At 37.5% G+C, this 16,817-nt stretch overlaps 1 protein-coding gene across 5 annotated transcripts in view; it reads right to left on the bottom strand.

Moving 5' to 3' along the window:
- Positions 1-688: 688 nt before the first annotated feature.
- SPAG9 (sperm associated antigen 9) overlaps positions 689-16,817 on the bottom strand; it is a 156,505-nt gene continuing 140,376 nt past the window's right edge. For 3 of the 5 annotated variants that reach the window (XM_068977188.1, XM_068977191.1, XM_068977190.1), the window contains 6 exons: positions 16,058-16,206; positions 14,893-15,064; positions 12,821-12,934; positions 9,880-10,056; positions 6,928-7,077; positions 689-4,217 (listed from right to left, as the gene is read on the bottom strand). In XM_068977188.1, the coding sequence (XP_068833289.1) occupies positions 4,102-4,217; positions 6,928-7,077; positions 9,880-10,056; positions 12,821-12,934; positions 14,893-15,064; positions 16,058-16,206 (878 nt within the window). In that variant the 3' untranslated portion in view covers positions 689-4,101. Of the gene's footprint in view, positions 4,218-6,927; positions 7,078-9,879; positions 10,057-10,948; positions 10,988-12,820; positions 12,935-14,892; positions 15,065-16,057; positions 16,207-16,817 lie in introns of all 5 variants that reach the window. The other 2 variants (XM_068977187.1, XM_068977192.1) reach the window with 1 other exon arrangement.

The raw sequence follows: 16,817 nt of genomic DNA, 5'->3' as shown, positions 1-16,817 counted from the left end.
AGTACCAAGGGGCAGTTAGGCAAGGCCCTGTAGAGTAGGAACGAGACAGGCTGTTCGTTCTATTCTAGAGCATCCAGCCTCACTGGCTAGAGGGCTGTGCCGCCAACTATGAACTGTTCTGGTAACGTGGCAATCAGGACTACTCTTACTACCCTGTTAGAATCTCACATTCTTATAAACAAAGAACACGGCATTAGACTACATACCACTGCGCTGGGTTCACACTGCTACCACATGATTAGTTTTATAATCACCTTCGTTCCAGAGTCTCTCTCTAGCAAACGGATCACAACAAGCACACTGTATTAACATCTATGTTACAGCCTCCCTCTTATTACTGAGTGGTCTGGCAAATGGTATGCCTCAGTATCATGTGTGGGTTGTTACTCAGCATGCCCACACATCTAGAAAGCCTTACTGTCTACTATTCACATTGTCACTTAAACACGTGAGCTGAGCAAACATGCTCGTCATGCTCACTTTCAGCCAGCTCCAAATGGGGACAATCCTGACCCATGGAATGACATGTTTGATGGGGGATGATGGGGCATTTCAAATATAAATCAAGGTCAGACCCCTGGGAAAAGCAAAACAAAACAAAACAAAACAAAACACACTCCTCATACATGTTTCATATACATATTTATATATATATTTCATATACAAAGTTACATTCCGAACCCCAGGGATTCCATAATAGAAATAAATACTGAAATAACTACATTGCCAAATGAGCTTTTTGCTCAGAGAAATGAAGCATCAGCCTCTAAAGAAATAGCAAGTGGGATACTCTAGAACCCATTTTTAAGATTATAGAGGCAAATAAAATTCCAAATAAAATGTCTAGGACAAAAGACAAATTCAGACCATAAAACAGTTAAAATAATGTTGAGAAATATATGACAAAATTAATAATAAAAACTTATTTTTTTTAAAAAGGAAAAGACATTTAGTGTTACAAAATAGCATAACCCTGTTAGAAAAGCACTTATGATTTCCACATTTAATTCTCTCTTCTCTTCCCTTTACAAACTGGGACCAAAATGAGTCCCTTTCTCAACATGGTCAATTAAGAAGAGCCCTAAGTCTGACTGAACCCTTTGGTAATGGTCATAATACTCACAAGGAAGTAAATAGCCAGTTCTACAGCATTTGCAAGACACACGCTCTTTAGGACAGGTACTTATTATGAGACAAGGGTTTTGCTTTGTTTTGTCACTAAGGCAGCCATTTAAAGGTTCTATTCTCAAATGAAGGAAGACCTTTACAAGAAATGAACAGCACAGCAACTCAGAGAATGTATTTTAACCTTTTCTATGCAACACACTTCATGTGAGAAGTTATGTGCTGCATATTTTGTGCTCAAAATGTTTCACACTCTCAACAAGCTGTAGTTATTAAGACACATTCCTATTTCTAAATTTTAGATCCACATGAGTTAAGAGAAAAACATTCAAAACTGAGTTCCTGAAGAATATTCTCCCTTTGCCTCACAGGGATTTTAACCTGCATTGAGCAGTAAGTATTAGGTTGATGTATATGATACTGTCATTTTTGTAGATGGGCAATGATTGAATATCGGCAATTTTACATGGTTCAATGACATACATAAGCCAAATATAACAAAATGAGAAAATTCTCAGGTATTCCTTATTTCTTCCAATGGGGGTAATTTCTTCTTACATGGAGAGACCAACCCAAGGTATTCAAGCCTCTTCTCTACCATTGATGTAGTAGCTATAGGCAGTTTAAACCAACCGCTTGCTGCTTGCAGAAACTTAGATTTGGGCATTTTCTACCAAAGGTTACCACCTTGACCAAAGTGAACACTACAAGAATATAAACCTATTGTTGGAGAAAAGGTGGAAATAAAGCAATCTGTAGAAAATATAGAACTGAAATTACAAATATAAAGAGAAGCTCTTAAAACAAATTGTATAGGCATTTTTGTACTCTCTCTAGTCCCTGAAGTTTAACAGGGCCACAGACATCTGACAACTTTAGATAAAATAACTACACACCTATATTCCTTAAGTTAAAGCCAATAAGTTTATAAAGAGCAATAATAAACAACCACTGTAACATGTTTGCATTTTTCATTTTTAACTCCTGATTCCCTAAATTACATTCAGTCATAGAAACATGTAAAAGACTGAACAGCACATGGGGTCTGACTCTAGGATGTTCGCTTCTTGGGGTTAAAATTCTCAGACATTTGGCTGTCTCTTTTTTTGTGAATTTTATACAACATTCTCCCAACATTTAATGATGTGATTTTTTATTTTAAGGTACTGCCAACAATGGCTCAGATTTAAAATAAAGTATCAGTAAAAACATAACTTCTAAGCTATGGAAAAGTGACCTAAGTTTGGCGGCTTGAAAAAAGTGACTAAGTAGTTTAAGTTAAAAAATTAACCTTTTCCTAAAGCTTTTACCAAGAATTTTTTTCCTCCTAGTCATCTAAAGTGGGAAAATTGTACTGTGTATAAAATGTGCTTCTAGACACATATGACCAAATGTATCCAAAGGCCCCTCTGATGTATTAAATCCTATGTACTTTATAATCTAGGCTAATCATCTATATGCTTAAAACAGACTGGTGGTACTTTTTAAAAATATCTTTCCACTATAGTTCAGCAGTAAAGTACTTGGTCCTTAAGGATGCTGAGACAATCTGAGACCTTTGTTGCTTCCTTTTCCTGAAGCAGTCCTTCTGACTTGAGGCGGGGTGGGGCGGGGGCGGCACCTTTGTCCTATAAGTTTATATTTTAAATTAGTACTTAAACTTATATTTAGTTTTGCTTAAAGTGATGGATTAAGAATGGTAAATCATACATTTTCAAGAAGTCTGAGAGGGGAAGAAAAACTACAGCTTAATGGTTTTTAAAACTTATTAAACAAGAAAGTCAGGTAAACCCAGACTCTATTTTTCACTCTATTGTGAGTGAAACGATGGAATGTCAACTTTTGCTTTATGCTATTTTGGCTTCTCTTTCAGTTTTCTTCTTTGAAGATGGCATTTTAATCTCAAAAGGGCATAAAAGCTTAAATGTCATTTATGTACAGAATATCAAGTATGGGCAGTTATATAGTTTTATACAGAACAACAGAAAATACCACTGCTAATCAAATCACTCATTCAGTTCATTAGGCCATACTCCATCACCACTAAAGCTTTACTCTTATTAACTGGTAAGAGCAAAGAACAACTGGTAAGTGAATTTTTTACATGGAACAAAACTCATCCAACCACCACCATCCATTGGTGTAAGAAATACAAACCACAATTTCCTTTAAAAAAAAAAAATCCTCCATTGCTGAAGTGCATCTTCTAAGCCTTTTAAATAATAAACCTTTCAAATATGTCAGTATGAAAATGAGTGACACCAGTCTCAAAGACAAAAAATCAAGTAGAATATTCAGAAAAGCAGGCCTCATAAACTTTAGAGCTCTAATAAGTCAGAAACAAGAAATTTTTATTTAAATAGTGTAGTCTTAATTTCTTTAATATAAAATCACCCCCCCCCGCAAAATCTGATGAAAACAAAGTTTTATATACCATATAAACAAGATTTGTCAGATTTGAAAGTGAAAGTTAGAGTAATTTACAGTTAGCTTTTAGCCCTCTAGGGACATTTAGATAAATCCTGATAATCCACCTAACATTAGTTTGTGTCAATTTTATAATACATTGGGAGAAACTTTACTATTGTACTTAATGGTACAGTTTCATACATCAAGTATTTCCGTTAATTCCATTATTAGTGACAGCTAAAAAGTGACCCCATCAAATGAAGTAAGTGACATTTACTGTGCAAGAGTAAACCACATCTGGATTGCTTTCTAAAATTCGCCAGTTTGCAGAAAGTAAACATTCTTTGATTTGATCATAATATACTGAAATTGCCTATAACACTGGTGCAGTAAAACAGCTAGCTCCTGTATTGTTACAGTAGGACAGATTTTATAGTATAAAGTTAACAGAAAAAAATGCTCACATATTATGTGGTGAAACTTATTTCACAAAAAGACCATTAAATAAAGGGAAAATAAACCATGCAGAAGAGATGGCTCCCCTGTTGCCATCTGTTTCCTATGGGCTCACTCACTACCACACATCACTTGCCACACTATCAAGTGACTCCTTTCTGCTTTGGCGACAGAAGGTTCAAGCGGAAGATCCTCTCCCAGAAGCTCTGATTCTCCACCTTCATCACCTGGTGGATGATAAGGAGACTCAGATTAAGGACAAGACCGAAGGTGGAGGCTGACGTGCATCAGACTCATGGCGAGTACATTTGCAGCATACGTGAAACCTGCCTGACGCCCATTTCAGAGAACACAGTAAAAGAAATGCCACGAGTCAGAGTCTTGCAAAGGACTGCTGAGATAAATTTCTCGTTGTTAAAATATTACAGGATATGAAAAAAGAAATGGAACAAAAAATATCAAATTCAATTTTAAAAAAGCATGTGTGTGCATGTGCTAAGCTGCTTCAATCGTATCCGAAAACTTTGTGACCCTGTGGACTGTAGCCCGCCAGGTTCCTCTGTCCATGCGATTCTCCAGACAAGAACACTGGAGGGGGTTGCCAGGCCCTCCTCCAGGGGATCTTCCCAACCCAGGGATCACACCCACAGTTCCTATGTCTCCTGCATTGGCATCTGGTCCTTTACCACTAGCACCACCTAGGAAACCCTTTAAAAAGCATATTTACTATTAAAACCGACCTATGCTTTACGAGAGGCTTCCCAGGTGGCTCAGGGATAAAGAGTCCGCCTGCCAATGCAGGAGTCAAGGGTTCAGTCCCTGGGTGGGGAAGATCCCCTGGAGGAAGCAGTGGCAACCCCCTCCAGTATTCTTGCCTGGAGAATCTCAGGGACAGAGAAGTCTGGCAGGTTACAGCCTATAGTGTCACAAAGAGTCAGATATACACGCACACTTCACATGCTTTAAAACAAATTCTGCTTTTCAGGTGGGATTGCCTAGAGATAGTGACCAACACAGTTAAGCAAATTTTACATTCCAACTACCATGTTGCAATGAAAGAAAAAGTTCTAAAAACCACCCAGCCAAATGAAGCCCATCTCTATAAAGGTATTCTCCATTCCTACTGACACCACTGTTGCTAAACATAACATTAAAAATCCTGCCTTTAAAATGTGTCAATAAGCCTTTTACATCAACTTTCCAGCTGTGGCTCACAGGTTCAGTAGCTGTTCCTTAGCATGTGGGATCTTACTTCTCCCACCAGAGACTGAACCCACATCCCCAGCATTGCAAGCTGGATTCTTAGCCACTGGACCACAAGGAAAGTCCTAACGTGACCTTAAATTTTATATTCCTTTTTTTTTTTTTAACAGAATTTATAACAAGTATTTGTCACCAGTCTACAACATTATATTCCCTAAAGTCTTATGTTTAGAAACTTTTTCAATCACTGTGATTTTAGGCCAGTCCAAAGGGTTTCTTTATTTATAGCAAATAAATATATATCAGTGCTTTATGGTTTACAAAGCACAACACTTTCACAACCATCAATTCTCTGTATTTTCTTTTAAACTTCTCTGGCCATTTCTTCTTAGATTCCTTCATAAACTCTACTGATTCTTTAAGTGGAGTATTAAAACAGGGTTCTATCTTAGAATCTTTTCTTCTGGCCCCTACATATTCTTGGGTGAACTAATCAACCCCTGTGATTTTTAGCACCACTGTACGCCAAGAGTCCCCATATTCCTTCCTCCTGAGATATAAAACTCTTATATCTAAAAGCCCCATGGACTCCTTCCATCTAGACAACTCTGTGTCTAGCACAAACTTCCATGTGCTCCAAGGTCAACATGTCCAGCACCTGTCCTCATTCCTCTCCCTCCGCCAGACCTGCTGCTTTTGTTCTAAGCGTCCTTACTGCTGAGTGAAGAGATCACTCCCTCTTTCTTCACACCATTAGCTACCGATTCCCCATCACAGTGCTCGTCTGCTCCTACTGTTGCTACCTCAGTCACTTGTTTTTTCCTGACCCATTTTCCTACCTCTAGTCTTATATCTCCAGTCCATTTACACCCAAACATAACCATATTGCTCCTCTAAAGTTCTCTAATAATTTTCCTTTGCTTTAAAGTACAAACTCCTTAATTAGATTATATAAAGGCCTTTCACAATCGAGACCCTCCCTTCCCTTTCTGGATTGATCAGTGGTCAGATTTATATTTGCTTCTACTCCATGCTCCAGTCATTTAAAAATAATTTTTCTTTAATTAAGGCAGTTTCACATTTCAAGCTCTCTCTCTTACCTTGACATGCCAATCTCCCCAGCCTTCCCCATATCATCCCCAACTCAATTCTTCAGACTCATGCCCTTCAGTGCTGAGTCATCTCAAGCATCATTTCTTGATTTCCCTCTTCCCCTGCTCCTAGAAAGAACTGACTACTCTCTATCAGAGCATCGGTAACACTGTAATTTATTGACATGTTCTGTAATTTACTGGAGAGAGACTTTGTTTTTGTATCTCATGCACACAGCAGATAATTAATGCTTATAAGATGAGAGAATGAACAAATGAAATGAACTGGATTATAAACAACCCTTTATGAGATAGTGTTATTTCTCCACTTTGCAGGTGAGGAAACTAAGGTTCTGGGAGATTGAATGATTTCCCTAAGGCCTTCTGATTCCATAAGCTCTTTACATACACTTTAATATACTACCAAACCCTGCTATTTCCTAATGCTCCTTCAAACAAACACATCTTGGTATAAAAAGAAAAAAAATTATGAAAGTAGCAAAAAAAAAAAAAAAAAGAAATATAAAATCCAAGTAAAGGGTTCAAAGAAAACCTTAGAAATCACGTATCTGAGTTCCTTGTTTACGTGAGTGAAAATCCACATCACAGAACAGAAGCGGAGCCCACAGAACCCGTGACCTACCCATTCGGAAGTCAATGTAGCCCTCTCCTCCACTAATGACAAGCACAGACTTCAAGGGTGTCTGGATGCCAGGCTCCTGTGCAGATGGTCCTGCTTTGTCAACTGTCAGATCTGTACCACTGCTGCCACTTTGTGGGCTGATGACTTGACCTATTTATATAAGAATGCAAGCAAATATTATTTATCAAGGATTAGAGTGGGAGAGACTAATTTTCTCCTATTTTCAGAAAACTGAACAACATAATAAGTACATTCTAATAAAAGCCTCTGCATGACGAGAAAACATCTATAAGGCCATGAAAGCCCAATTTGAAATTAAAGTAAAGCTATTTTGTCCCAAAGCACAAACACATCCAGAATCCAGTATGAGAACTGCATATTGCTTAGCTAGTCTTAGCTGTCTGCTTCAGACTATTATAACCTACATCTTTTCACTGTGAAAACATCTTTCCTCTGGCAGGGTACATATGCGTTTACATAAGAGATTGGGAAAAGTCTTCAACTTAAGCTTTATGAATGTGGATATTCATAATTAATATCTGAATTAATTTCAAATCTGTAAGTTATTAGCCGCTCAGTTGTGTCTGACTTTTTGCAACCCCATGGACTGTAGCCCGCCAGGCTCCTCTGTCCATGGGATTCTCCAGGCAGGAATACTGGAGTGGGTAGCCATTCCCTCCTCCAGGGGATCTTCCTGACCCAGGGATTGAACTCATGTCTCCTGCATTGCAGGGAGATTCTTTACCATCTGAGCCACCATGTGAAAACTCAAATCCAAAGGTTTTCTCGTATTTAAAAATAGTACATATTATTTTAAATTTAGATGATGCAAATAAAATGACTGGTTAATATATAATTCTAACATTTACATTTTAAGATAGAATCTTTAAGTATGAAATGACAGAAATCTTGAAATATTATTCACACTCTAATCTCTATGAGCATGGAGTAATTTCTTGACAGATCTGGTATCTTTTGGTCAAACTACACAGACCATCCCTCGAGGTGCTACCAGGACATATGATACACTTTATAAAAAATTACTTTATGTTGGACATGGACAGGGTAGTTTTAATGAACTATATTTTTATGTATAAATATTAACAAATCTCAAAAATGAGAAGCAAGTTGCAGAATAATATATGTGCAACATAAGACTTAAGTTCAAAAATATAAAAAATACTATATATTATTTATAGATATGTCCCAATGTGGTAAAAATACAAAAACATGGGCAGAAGGATACATGTCAACTTCAGGACAGTGGTTATAGATGAACAGAAAAGAGGGAAGGGAGTAAGATTAGAAGAATATAAAGGAGACTCAAGTGAGTCTCTATGGCATTTTTTTCTTTAAAGCAAGAAAAGCCTGTAACCAGCAATACCACTTCTTAAAGTTTATTTTGAGGAAATAACTATACAAAAATATTACACATACACTTCAGGAAGCTCATTAGCATGTTGTTAAGAATACTGAATAACTGGTTAGGGTACCATGTGCCAACTAGGTACACGTAATCATTTAATCTTTGGACCATCCTCAGGAAAAAGTATGGTGGCTCATCTTATGTTGTCAGCTTGGCTCGGCTCCATACATTTTGGTCAAACTCCAGCGTAGATACTATGAAGGTATTTTTTAGATAATGAACACTTAAATCAGTGGACTTTTGAGTAGAGCAGATCAATTACCAGATGTGGGTGGGTCAATCACTTGACGGCCTTAAGAGAAAAAGGTATGTCTCCCAAGGAGAAGGGAATTCTGTCTCCTTTAGACTTAAACTGCAAACATTTACCTCTTTCCTAGGTCTTCAGCCTGCCCTGCAGACTTCAGTCTTACCTGCCCCCAAAATCACATGAACCAACTCCTTAACTTAAATCAATCTCTCTCCCCACAGCCTCCTCCTTTTTCTTCCTCTTTCCCTCCCTACCCCACACCCTTTTGGTTCTGTTCCTCTGCAGAACCCTGACTAATACACTGACATAACACCATGTCCAACATCACATAGTTGCTGTGGCACAGCCAGATTTAAACTGTCTAACTCCTAAACTTGCGTCGTACAGGGGGGAAAAATATCCAAACACAGGTCCTGCTTACAGATGACCAGTAACATCATTTACTATTCTCAAGGGACATTTCCCATTGGACATCATAACTGCCACTCTTCATCTGGATGGCGCTTTATAGTTCCCAAAGCCCTTTCATTAATCTTTACAACAAATAAGGTTGGTTGAACAGCTATTAATCACACCCACTTAGGAAATAAAGAAATGAGTATCAGAGGTTAAGCAACTTGCTTGACACACCAACCAAGTGGCAAAGGCCCAGACCCCCAGACTACTTCTGTTCTTTGCCACAACACTGATAAAGGTATTAGAGCACATTTTCCATCTCTTACTAAATAAAGCCTTGATGACAGGGCTTCTTAGAAATCTCCTTTATGAGGTCAAAACTACTCTTGGTATTCTGCAGTGACAAAACAATAGTACTGCTTTTCAAAAGTGAAAGAAATCTCTTAAATAAAATCAAGTTTGTTTTTGGGGTGGAAGAGAGATTCTAAAATAGCTTCTATCAAGTATCTCTATAGCACTTTATTCATATTTCCATTATTGACCATTTCAAGGATTATGCTGGAATTATCTGTAATTCCAGTACTTAGTATTAGACTGGATAGAGGGACAGACAATTATAGTTGGTCCTTGAACCATGCAGGATTTGGGGCACTGACTCTCTGTGTAGTCAAAAATCTGAGTAAAATTAATAGTCAGCCTTCCATATTCACGGTTCTTACATGACCACAATCTGTATCCAAAGATTCAACCAGCCATGGAATGATACAGTACTGTGGTGTTCACTACTGAAAAGAATCTGTATAAATAAACCCATGCAGTTCAAATGCACATTGTTCAACAGTCAACTGGACATGCAGTTTCTCAACAGAATACTCTAACTCACCTGGGACTGCCACAAAAAATTTCACAGCATCCCTGTGCCCATGGAAGCAAAGCTGAGCGTGTGCCATTGAACAATAGGGTATGAATGTCCCTGGTGTCACTTTATCACTGTTCTCATCACCATATACTCGAATGACACTTCCAGGACGATTTCCCGATGCTCCTGATGTTTTATTCGCTGCAACAGAAAAACCAAACACCAAATGTTTTCCCCTAGAAAATAGTAATGATGCAAGAGGTTACTGGTTAATCCTTATATTATCTAAAAGCTACAGCCAGTTGAGATAAAACAAGAGCAGCAATACCAATTCAAGACAAAGCTGGAAAAAAAAGAGATATATAGCATGCTAGTTATTTTTAAGTATCTTAGTAAAATGGAGTAGGGGATTTTGCCAGTCTAGCACTAAGTTTACTTTCTAAACACATCTATTAATTAAAAAATCATTTTAGTTAAAACAGCTTTCTCAGGTATATCCATTTTGTTTTTTAATCCTCATTTTAGACAACTAACCAGTTATATAGCTTAAAGTAAACAGGTATACTTTTAAGCAGAATTTTTATACTTTATCTTTTCATTTTTCTCCCTGTGCTAAGTATATTTCCTTTGTGTGATACTAAAAAACTGAGCTTAAAAGGATCCATCTAGTACAATAAAATAGCTTTTATTTACACCAGACTGATGGTTGGTTAAATTATTTTAGAATGACCAGACTCACAAAACACCCCATTCCATGTGCCAGTAAGTGAATGAAAGAAACATGATTGGCAACAAGAGTAAACAATGTAGATTAATGACAGTTTTCAGAGAGGTTTGTGTTTTTATTGGAGGGAAAACAAAGTCTGACAGAAATTTCAGCTGCAACAAAAGATGATAAATAGACTAAGCTGCTGAGCAGTAGTTTGGTGGCCATGTAACAAATATTAAAAAACAAAAGAACACCTGCTGCAATGCAGTGATTGCAAGTGGATGACATTTAGGAACATTCGAGAGGGTATCTAGAGACGTGAGAATGGCCTCACGCGGCCACGAGAAGCCAGGAAGAAGAGTGTGGCTCAGGATCTGAACTTACCCCTCAGCCCCAGTAAGCGTCCCTGGTGGAGGATTACGGCTAAAGTGAGAAAGGAGGAAAGGGGACATGGAGAGGCGCATGACAGGGAGGAGAAGGGTTACTACGAGCTGCCATTCTTCGCATATTCTATCTGGCAACTCAGGAGCTCAAAGCTCCTAATTAAATAAACAAAATCCAACTTGGTATAATACCAAGAAACATACAAAGTTCTTACCAAAGCCTCTGAAGAACATCGCTGCTCAAAAAGGACAATTTTATTTACTATGATTTTGCTTTTCTTAATTATAAAGCAATTTTAATGAATACGAACTTACTAGAGAGCATTTCCTAATTGCAAATATTCTCCTCTTTTCTTGAAGAAATCCTGTGCAAATGACTATGCCAAAATGGAACTCTCATCTATAAAGAACTGAAATGAACTCTGGGGATCCTAGAATCTCTTAAGATATAAGAAGTGGTCTAAACACGCAGATTTATAAATAGCTGTCCAGTGGTTAAGAATCTGCCTTTCAATGCAGGGGACACAGGTTCAATCTTTGGTTAGGGAACTAAGATCCCACATTCTGTGGGGCAACTAAAGAAGCCTGCATGTTGCAATAAAGACCTCGCACAGCCCCAGTTTTTTTTTTAATTTTAAAAAAAAGGAGGGGGGGACTCCCTTGGTGGTCCACTGGTTAAGAATATGCCTGCCAATGCAGGGAACATGGGTTTGATTCCAAGTTGAGAAGATTCCACATGCCATGGGGCAACTAAGCCCTGTGCCACAACTACTGAGCCCATTCCGGGAACTACTGAAGCCCGGACACTCTAAAGCCCGCGCTCTGCAGCAAGAGGAGTCACTGCAGCGAGAAGCCTGAGCGCTGCAACTGCAGAGCAGTTTGTCGCAGCTGGAAAAGCCCGCAGGCTGCGACGAAGACCCAGCGGAGGCCCCCAAATACAGAGAGCGGTTAGACGTAAAAAATGGCAAAGAAAGTACAGCTGGGACTAAGAATTTAGGTTCTTTCGGGAGTTCCCTGGCAGTCCAATGGTTAGGGTTCCATGCTTCCACTGCTGAGGACCCAGGCTCTAACCCTAGCTGGGGAACTAAGATCCTGCAAGCCACGCAGTGTCAGGGAGAAAAAAAAAGTTTAGGTTCTTTAAAGGCTCAAAATGTAACACCATCCAGTCTTCCTCCTTTCTCCTAAAAATTCTGGTGTGTTTATTACGTTATTTTATGGTAGTATTTTCAAACTGTTTTAAATTCTGATGTGTTTATTAAATTACTTTATGGCAATTTTCTCAAATCCTGCCCATGAATTCCGCAACACAAAATCACTTATATAATGAGTGATCAATGTAATGGAACACAGTATGAAAAACATATGAAGTACATTTTGTTCACATTCTTTTCAAATACAAGATAGCTTATCTTAAAGTCAGTGTTTGATGACGTCCTAAGTAAGAATGTCTCCCACAACTCATAAGCTAAATGGGATATTCTAAACTAACTGCCACAACGGTATGAAAAACTAGGATATTAGGTAGTTAGGAAATGTTTCTGGATACTAGTATATATAATAAGGTTGAAAGAAAAACAGACTATGACTATTATTTAAGGAAATAGGACTGTGATTCCCAAAGTGAGAAAAACAGTTTATCAAAATGAAAAACTTTTAACTGTAAATATTAGTCCTGATACATTTGCTAGAGTTTGTAAGTTTCACAGAAAGAGTGAAGGAACAATAGTTAGATCTTTGCCATCAGCTTGACTTTCTGAATTACCACAGGTTTGCCAATTTAGTTCTATTATTTAGCTCAATTCCTTCCACTTGGATTTCAGACAAGGCTATTCCCCACAACTCTTCTGTGACAGTTCCCTAAAAACGTACTTACTTTCTGTCAATGGGATGGAGATAATGACACCATTTCCTGTTCCCACCCACAAACGATTACAAGACACCATAAGCGCTGTGATCCTCACAAAAGAGAAGCCCAGTTTTCCAGTACCTGTTTGGAAGGAGGGAAAACATTTTATTGAAAAGACAGAGCAGATGACGTTTTAGGTTCCAAGTCCCTCAGAGCAGCTGGACTAATATAATAGAGAGGATTGTGACCAGAGCTGGTTGGATATTTCCAGAAGTCACATCAATCAAGATCAACTCTCATTTGACTTTATTATCTATCAATTCATCTGACAATTCATGGCTATCATCTATCAATCAATATCATCTGACAATTCATGGCTAATAGAAAAAGAAAACTCTAAAAGTGGCTAGCATAATATAATCATTCAGAAGGAAGATAATGTGGATTAGGAAATATGATGCAGAATTTACTTAAGGACCTGCAAAACCAAGCCAAATAAACCAGAACACAAAACAAAACCAAAAAAAAAGCTCAACAAAAACAGTTTACTAGATTGGGGAAATTAAATGTTCTTCCGTTTTATAAGCTGACAGAGTTCTTGCTTGCCTTAAATTTCTTTGCATAGGCTAAGAAATCTTTGCTAACAAAACCTATACTCTTTGCTTTTTATATATTTGGGTCTAAAGTAACTTAGAAATTTTAGGGTACCATATGCGTGCAATTTAGGGAGAATTAATGCACTTTTTAATTTCAAGGAAATTTTAAACTGATCTTATTTTCAGAGATTTGAGAAGCAAAATTATTAAACAGGTAATATTAATACATTTAAGACAAACAACATTTAGTCATAAGTTCTACTTACTAGAAATGAGAGTATGACCATAGAATCGCAGTGTTTGAAGGAATCTTGAACAGTCTAAGCTAGAGATCTTTAACCTATGGTCAAAGTATATTCCTGAAATTGGTTTGTGTCTATGTTTATGTATGTGTGATTCTAGGAAGAGGGCACACAGCAATCATCAGGTTTCCTGAGGGCAATGATTCTAAAAAAAGTTAAAAACCACTGATGTAGTTCAACCTCCCTTCATAAAGAAATCATCTATGATGTTCCTAACAGCACTGGATTTGGTGCTAAGGATACTGCAAGGAATAAGCAGAGATAGTCTAAAGCCCCCTTCTCATGGGGCTTTAGTTCTGCAGGGGGAGAGACAGTATGATGATACTGGTACAATCACAGTAATGATAAGTCCATGAAGAAAAAGTATAAGAGAGCCTAAATAAAGCTGGAAATAAAGATGAGGAAAGGTCTCTTATGGATGTGACCTATAAGACATGACCTGAAAGCCAAATAAAAAGGGACTTAAGAAAAACTTCTCAGACAGAAGATATAGCACCATGTGAAGGCCTTGAAATGGAAAGGAACCTGCTGAATTTAGGTCAGTGTGGATAGACCAGAGTGAGCAAGGAGAGCTGTCCATACCATTTAAGTTCTTCTAATAATCTCACAAAAAAAATCTCACCTACAGACAAGAATATTCTGCACGGCTGGCATTACATAAATGGAGGTATGTCACGGTGATATGTGCACACTGGTTACTACGTAGAAAACTGACTGGACTAGAGACAGAAAGATCAGAGGCTGCTGGTCATCTGAGGAGGAAAAGATAGTGACCTGGCCTATGGGAATAGTGGTAGAGATAAAGATGTAACTCATTTAAGGGAATTCCCTAGTGGTTCAGTGGTTAGGCCTTGGCAATTTCACTGTGGGCCATGGGTTCAATCCCAGGCTGGGGAACTAAGATCCCAAAAGTCTTGTGGTGGGGCCAAAAAAAGCTATTACTGGTTTAAGATATTCTGGGGGGAAGACTCGACAGTTCTGCTGATGGATTAGATGTGGGGAACAAGAAAGGAAGAGTCAAAAATGATCTTAAATTTTTGTCAAGAATCACAGGGTAGATGGATCATTTGCCAACAGTTTCAGTGATAAGAGATCACTATTCCTGAGGCAACTTACTCATTGGTTCTACTCAGCATTTGAAATCATTTAAAAATAAACCATTTTCTTTGACTGACAAAGATAAAATGCTTTGGATGCTTACCTAGCATTTTGCTCACATAAGGCTCAATGTCCACATCCTGCAGATGTTGGTAAGTGTGTGCGTGATAGAGACGGAGTGTGGAATCCAAACGAATGGAGACCCACACGCCATCACCCACCCAGGCAAGCTGCCGCACTTGGCTCTCCTTCCTGGGGTGTGCATCAAATGATTTCTAGAACAGATTGTTCAATTACACACAATGTTACTTTAGTTATCTAGGAGTTAGTGCTTAAAAACTGTGCTAATTTGCACAATAATCTGACAGACCACCTAATAAAAGAGGAGCCTAAGTATTGTTTACTCTTATATACACAACTGCTATTATCCCATACTGCAAAAAAAAAAAAGAAAAAAGAGCTAAAGGATGTTGTGTAGACTATCAACTTATAAAAGCAATCTTGACACATTCATTCTATGTAACAGCATTCAACAAAAAGACGGAATTGGACCTCAGGATTTTGCAATGCTTCAGAGCAATACCCAAAATAAGATCCTATTTATAGTTAAACAAAAATGAACCTACTGTGCTATATATGTAAGCATATACCTGCATGTAAAAAATATATCTAAAAAATAAACACCAAATGGAACTTCTAGGTTTGTAAACAGGATTTGGGACAAATGGAGAACTTCCACCTTAAAAATTTCCTACTATTTTTCTTTCTTTAAACAATTAGAATAAATTTATATATTGTGGCAAAACTTTTTAAAGACAACAATGCTAAGAGGTTTTTATTTTTACAACGAATTCCCACTGCAATATTATTCCTCAGTCTGTGACATACATATGGATTTGCCTGAATACACACTGAGTAGTGGGGGAGACTTGAGAGTTCTCCTCCCAAACCACCTCTACATGACTAAACATTTCAAGAACCACGTATTCAAGCAGTACACGTATGGGTCTACAGATACTCAGACATACATTTAGACATTCATGTGTGAATCTTCCTTCCTTTAAAAAAAAATCACTTCCCATATTCATAGTCAAAAGCAGCAAGAGAGATAAAGTATCATAGAAAGCTGAGAATTCATCCAGTATATCACTGAAGTACCTCAAAATACACAGATTCAGAAAACAATTTCTAAAAAAGCTGAAAATAATTGAATCAGGGATTTCAGGTAATATAAATTCAGTAAGTACAGAAAACATGGGTTAACTTGCCTCTATTTTCATGGCCTTTGGCTGAACCACATAAATTTTGTTTCTATAGCCACACCAAACTTTGTCATGTACCACAGTCATGCATCGGATGGAATGGTGAGGTCGTCCAAGATCTAACAGGTGATAGTTTGACAAATCCCACTGTCCATCTTTAAAATAAGAAGTAGATTATTAGTTTATGTATACCATCTTTTACTCAATGTTAACTCAAGAAATATTTTATTTGGGTGTGTAATTAAATTAATGAAGTATCACCAAATATCATGTATTTCAGTGTATATTTACAGATATTAATCCCAGGCAAGCTGTATATATTACAGATATATATATATACAGTGTATATATTACAGATATTAATCTATAAATTAAATCTGTAAATCAGATATAAATCAAACAGAGTTGGATGAGACCTCAAAGATCATATGGTCCAACCTGCCACCCATTACCTGGACCCCCTTGCTCTCAACAGAGGTGATGTGATTAGTTATTTTTAAGTTACCTGTTTACAAAAGTATTTTAAGTATTAGAATGAATTTAAGGTTATTTGGGGCATAATATCGCTCTGGCTCACTTGCATTTTTGATGTATCTTCTTAGATAGAAGTCAAGGGCAACTCACTGCTAAGGCTTTAGGAATTATGCATAACTTTAGTGATGACAAGAAATTAATTACAAATGAGAACCAACCACTGTAAGCTTGCTTTGCTTGATAATTTCAGTGAAGGAAAACATACTTCCTCACAAAGCAGCTGTTTCATTTT

Source organism: Capricornis sumatraensis, chromosome 8, assembly GCF_032405125.1.
Source record: "Capricornis sumatraensis isolate serow.1 chromosome 8, serow.2, whole genome shotgun sequence".
NCBI classification, from domain to species: domain Eukaryota; kingdom Metazoa; phylum Chordata; class Mammalia; order Artiodactyla; family Bovidae; genus Capricornis; species Capricornis sumatraensis.
The sequence above is the reverse complement of the archived record's forward strand: the minus strand, read 5'-3'. Positions and strand labels throughout refer to the sequence as shown.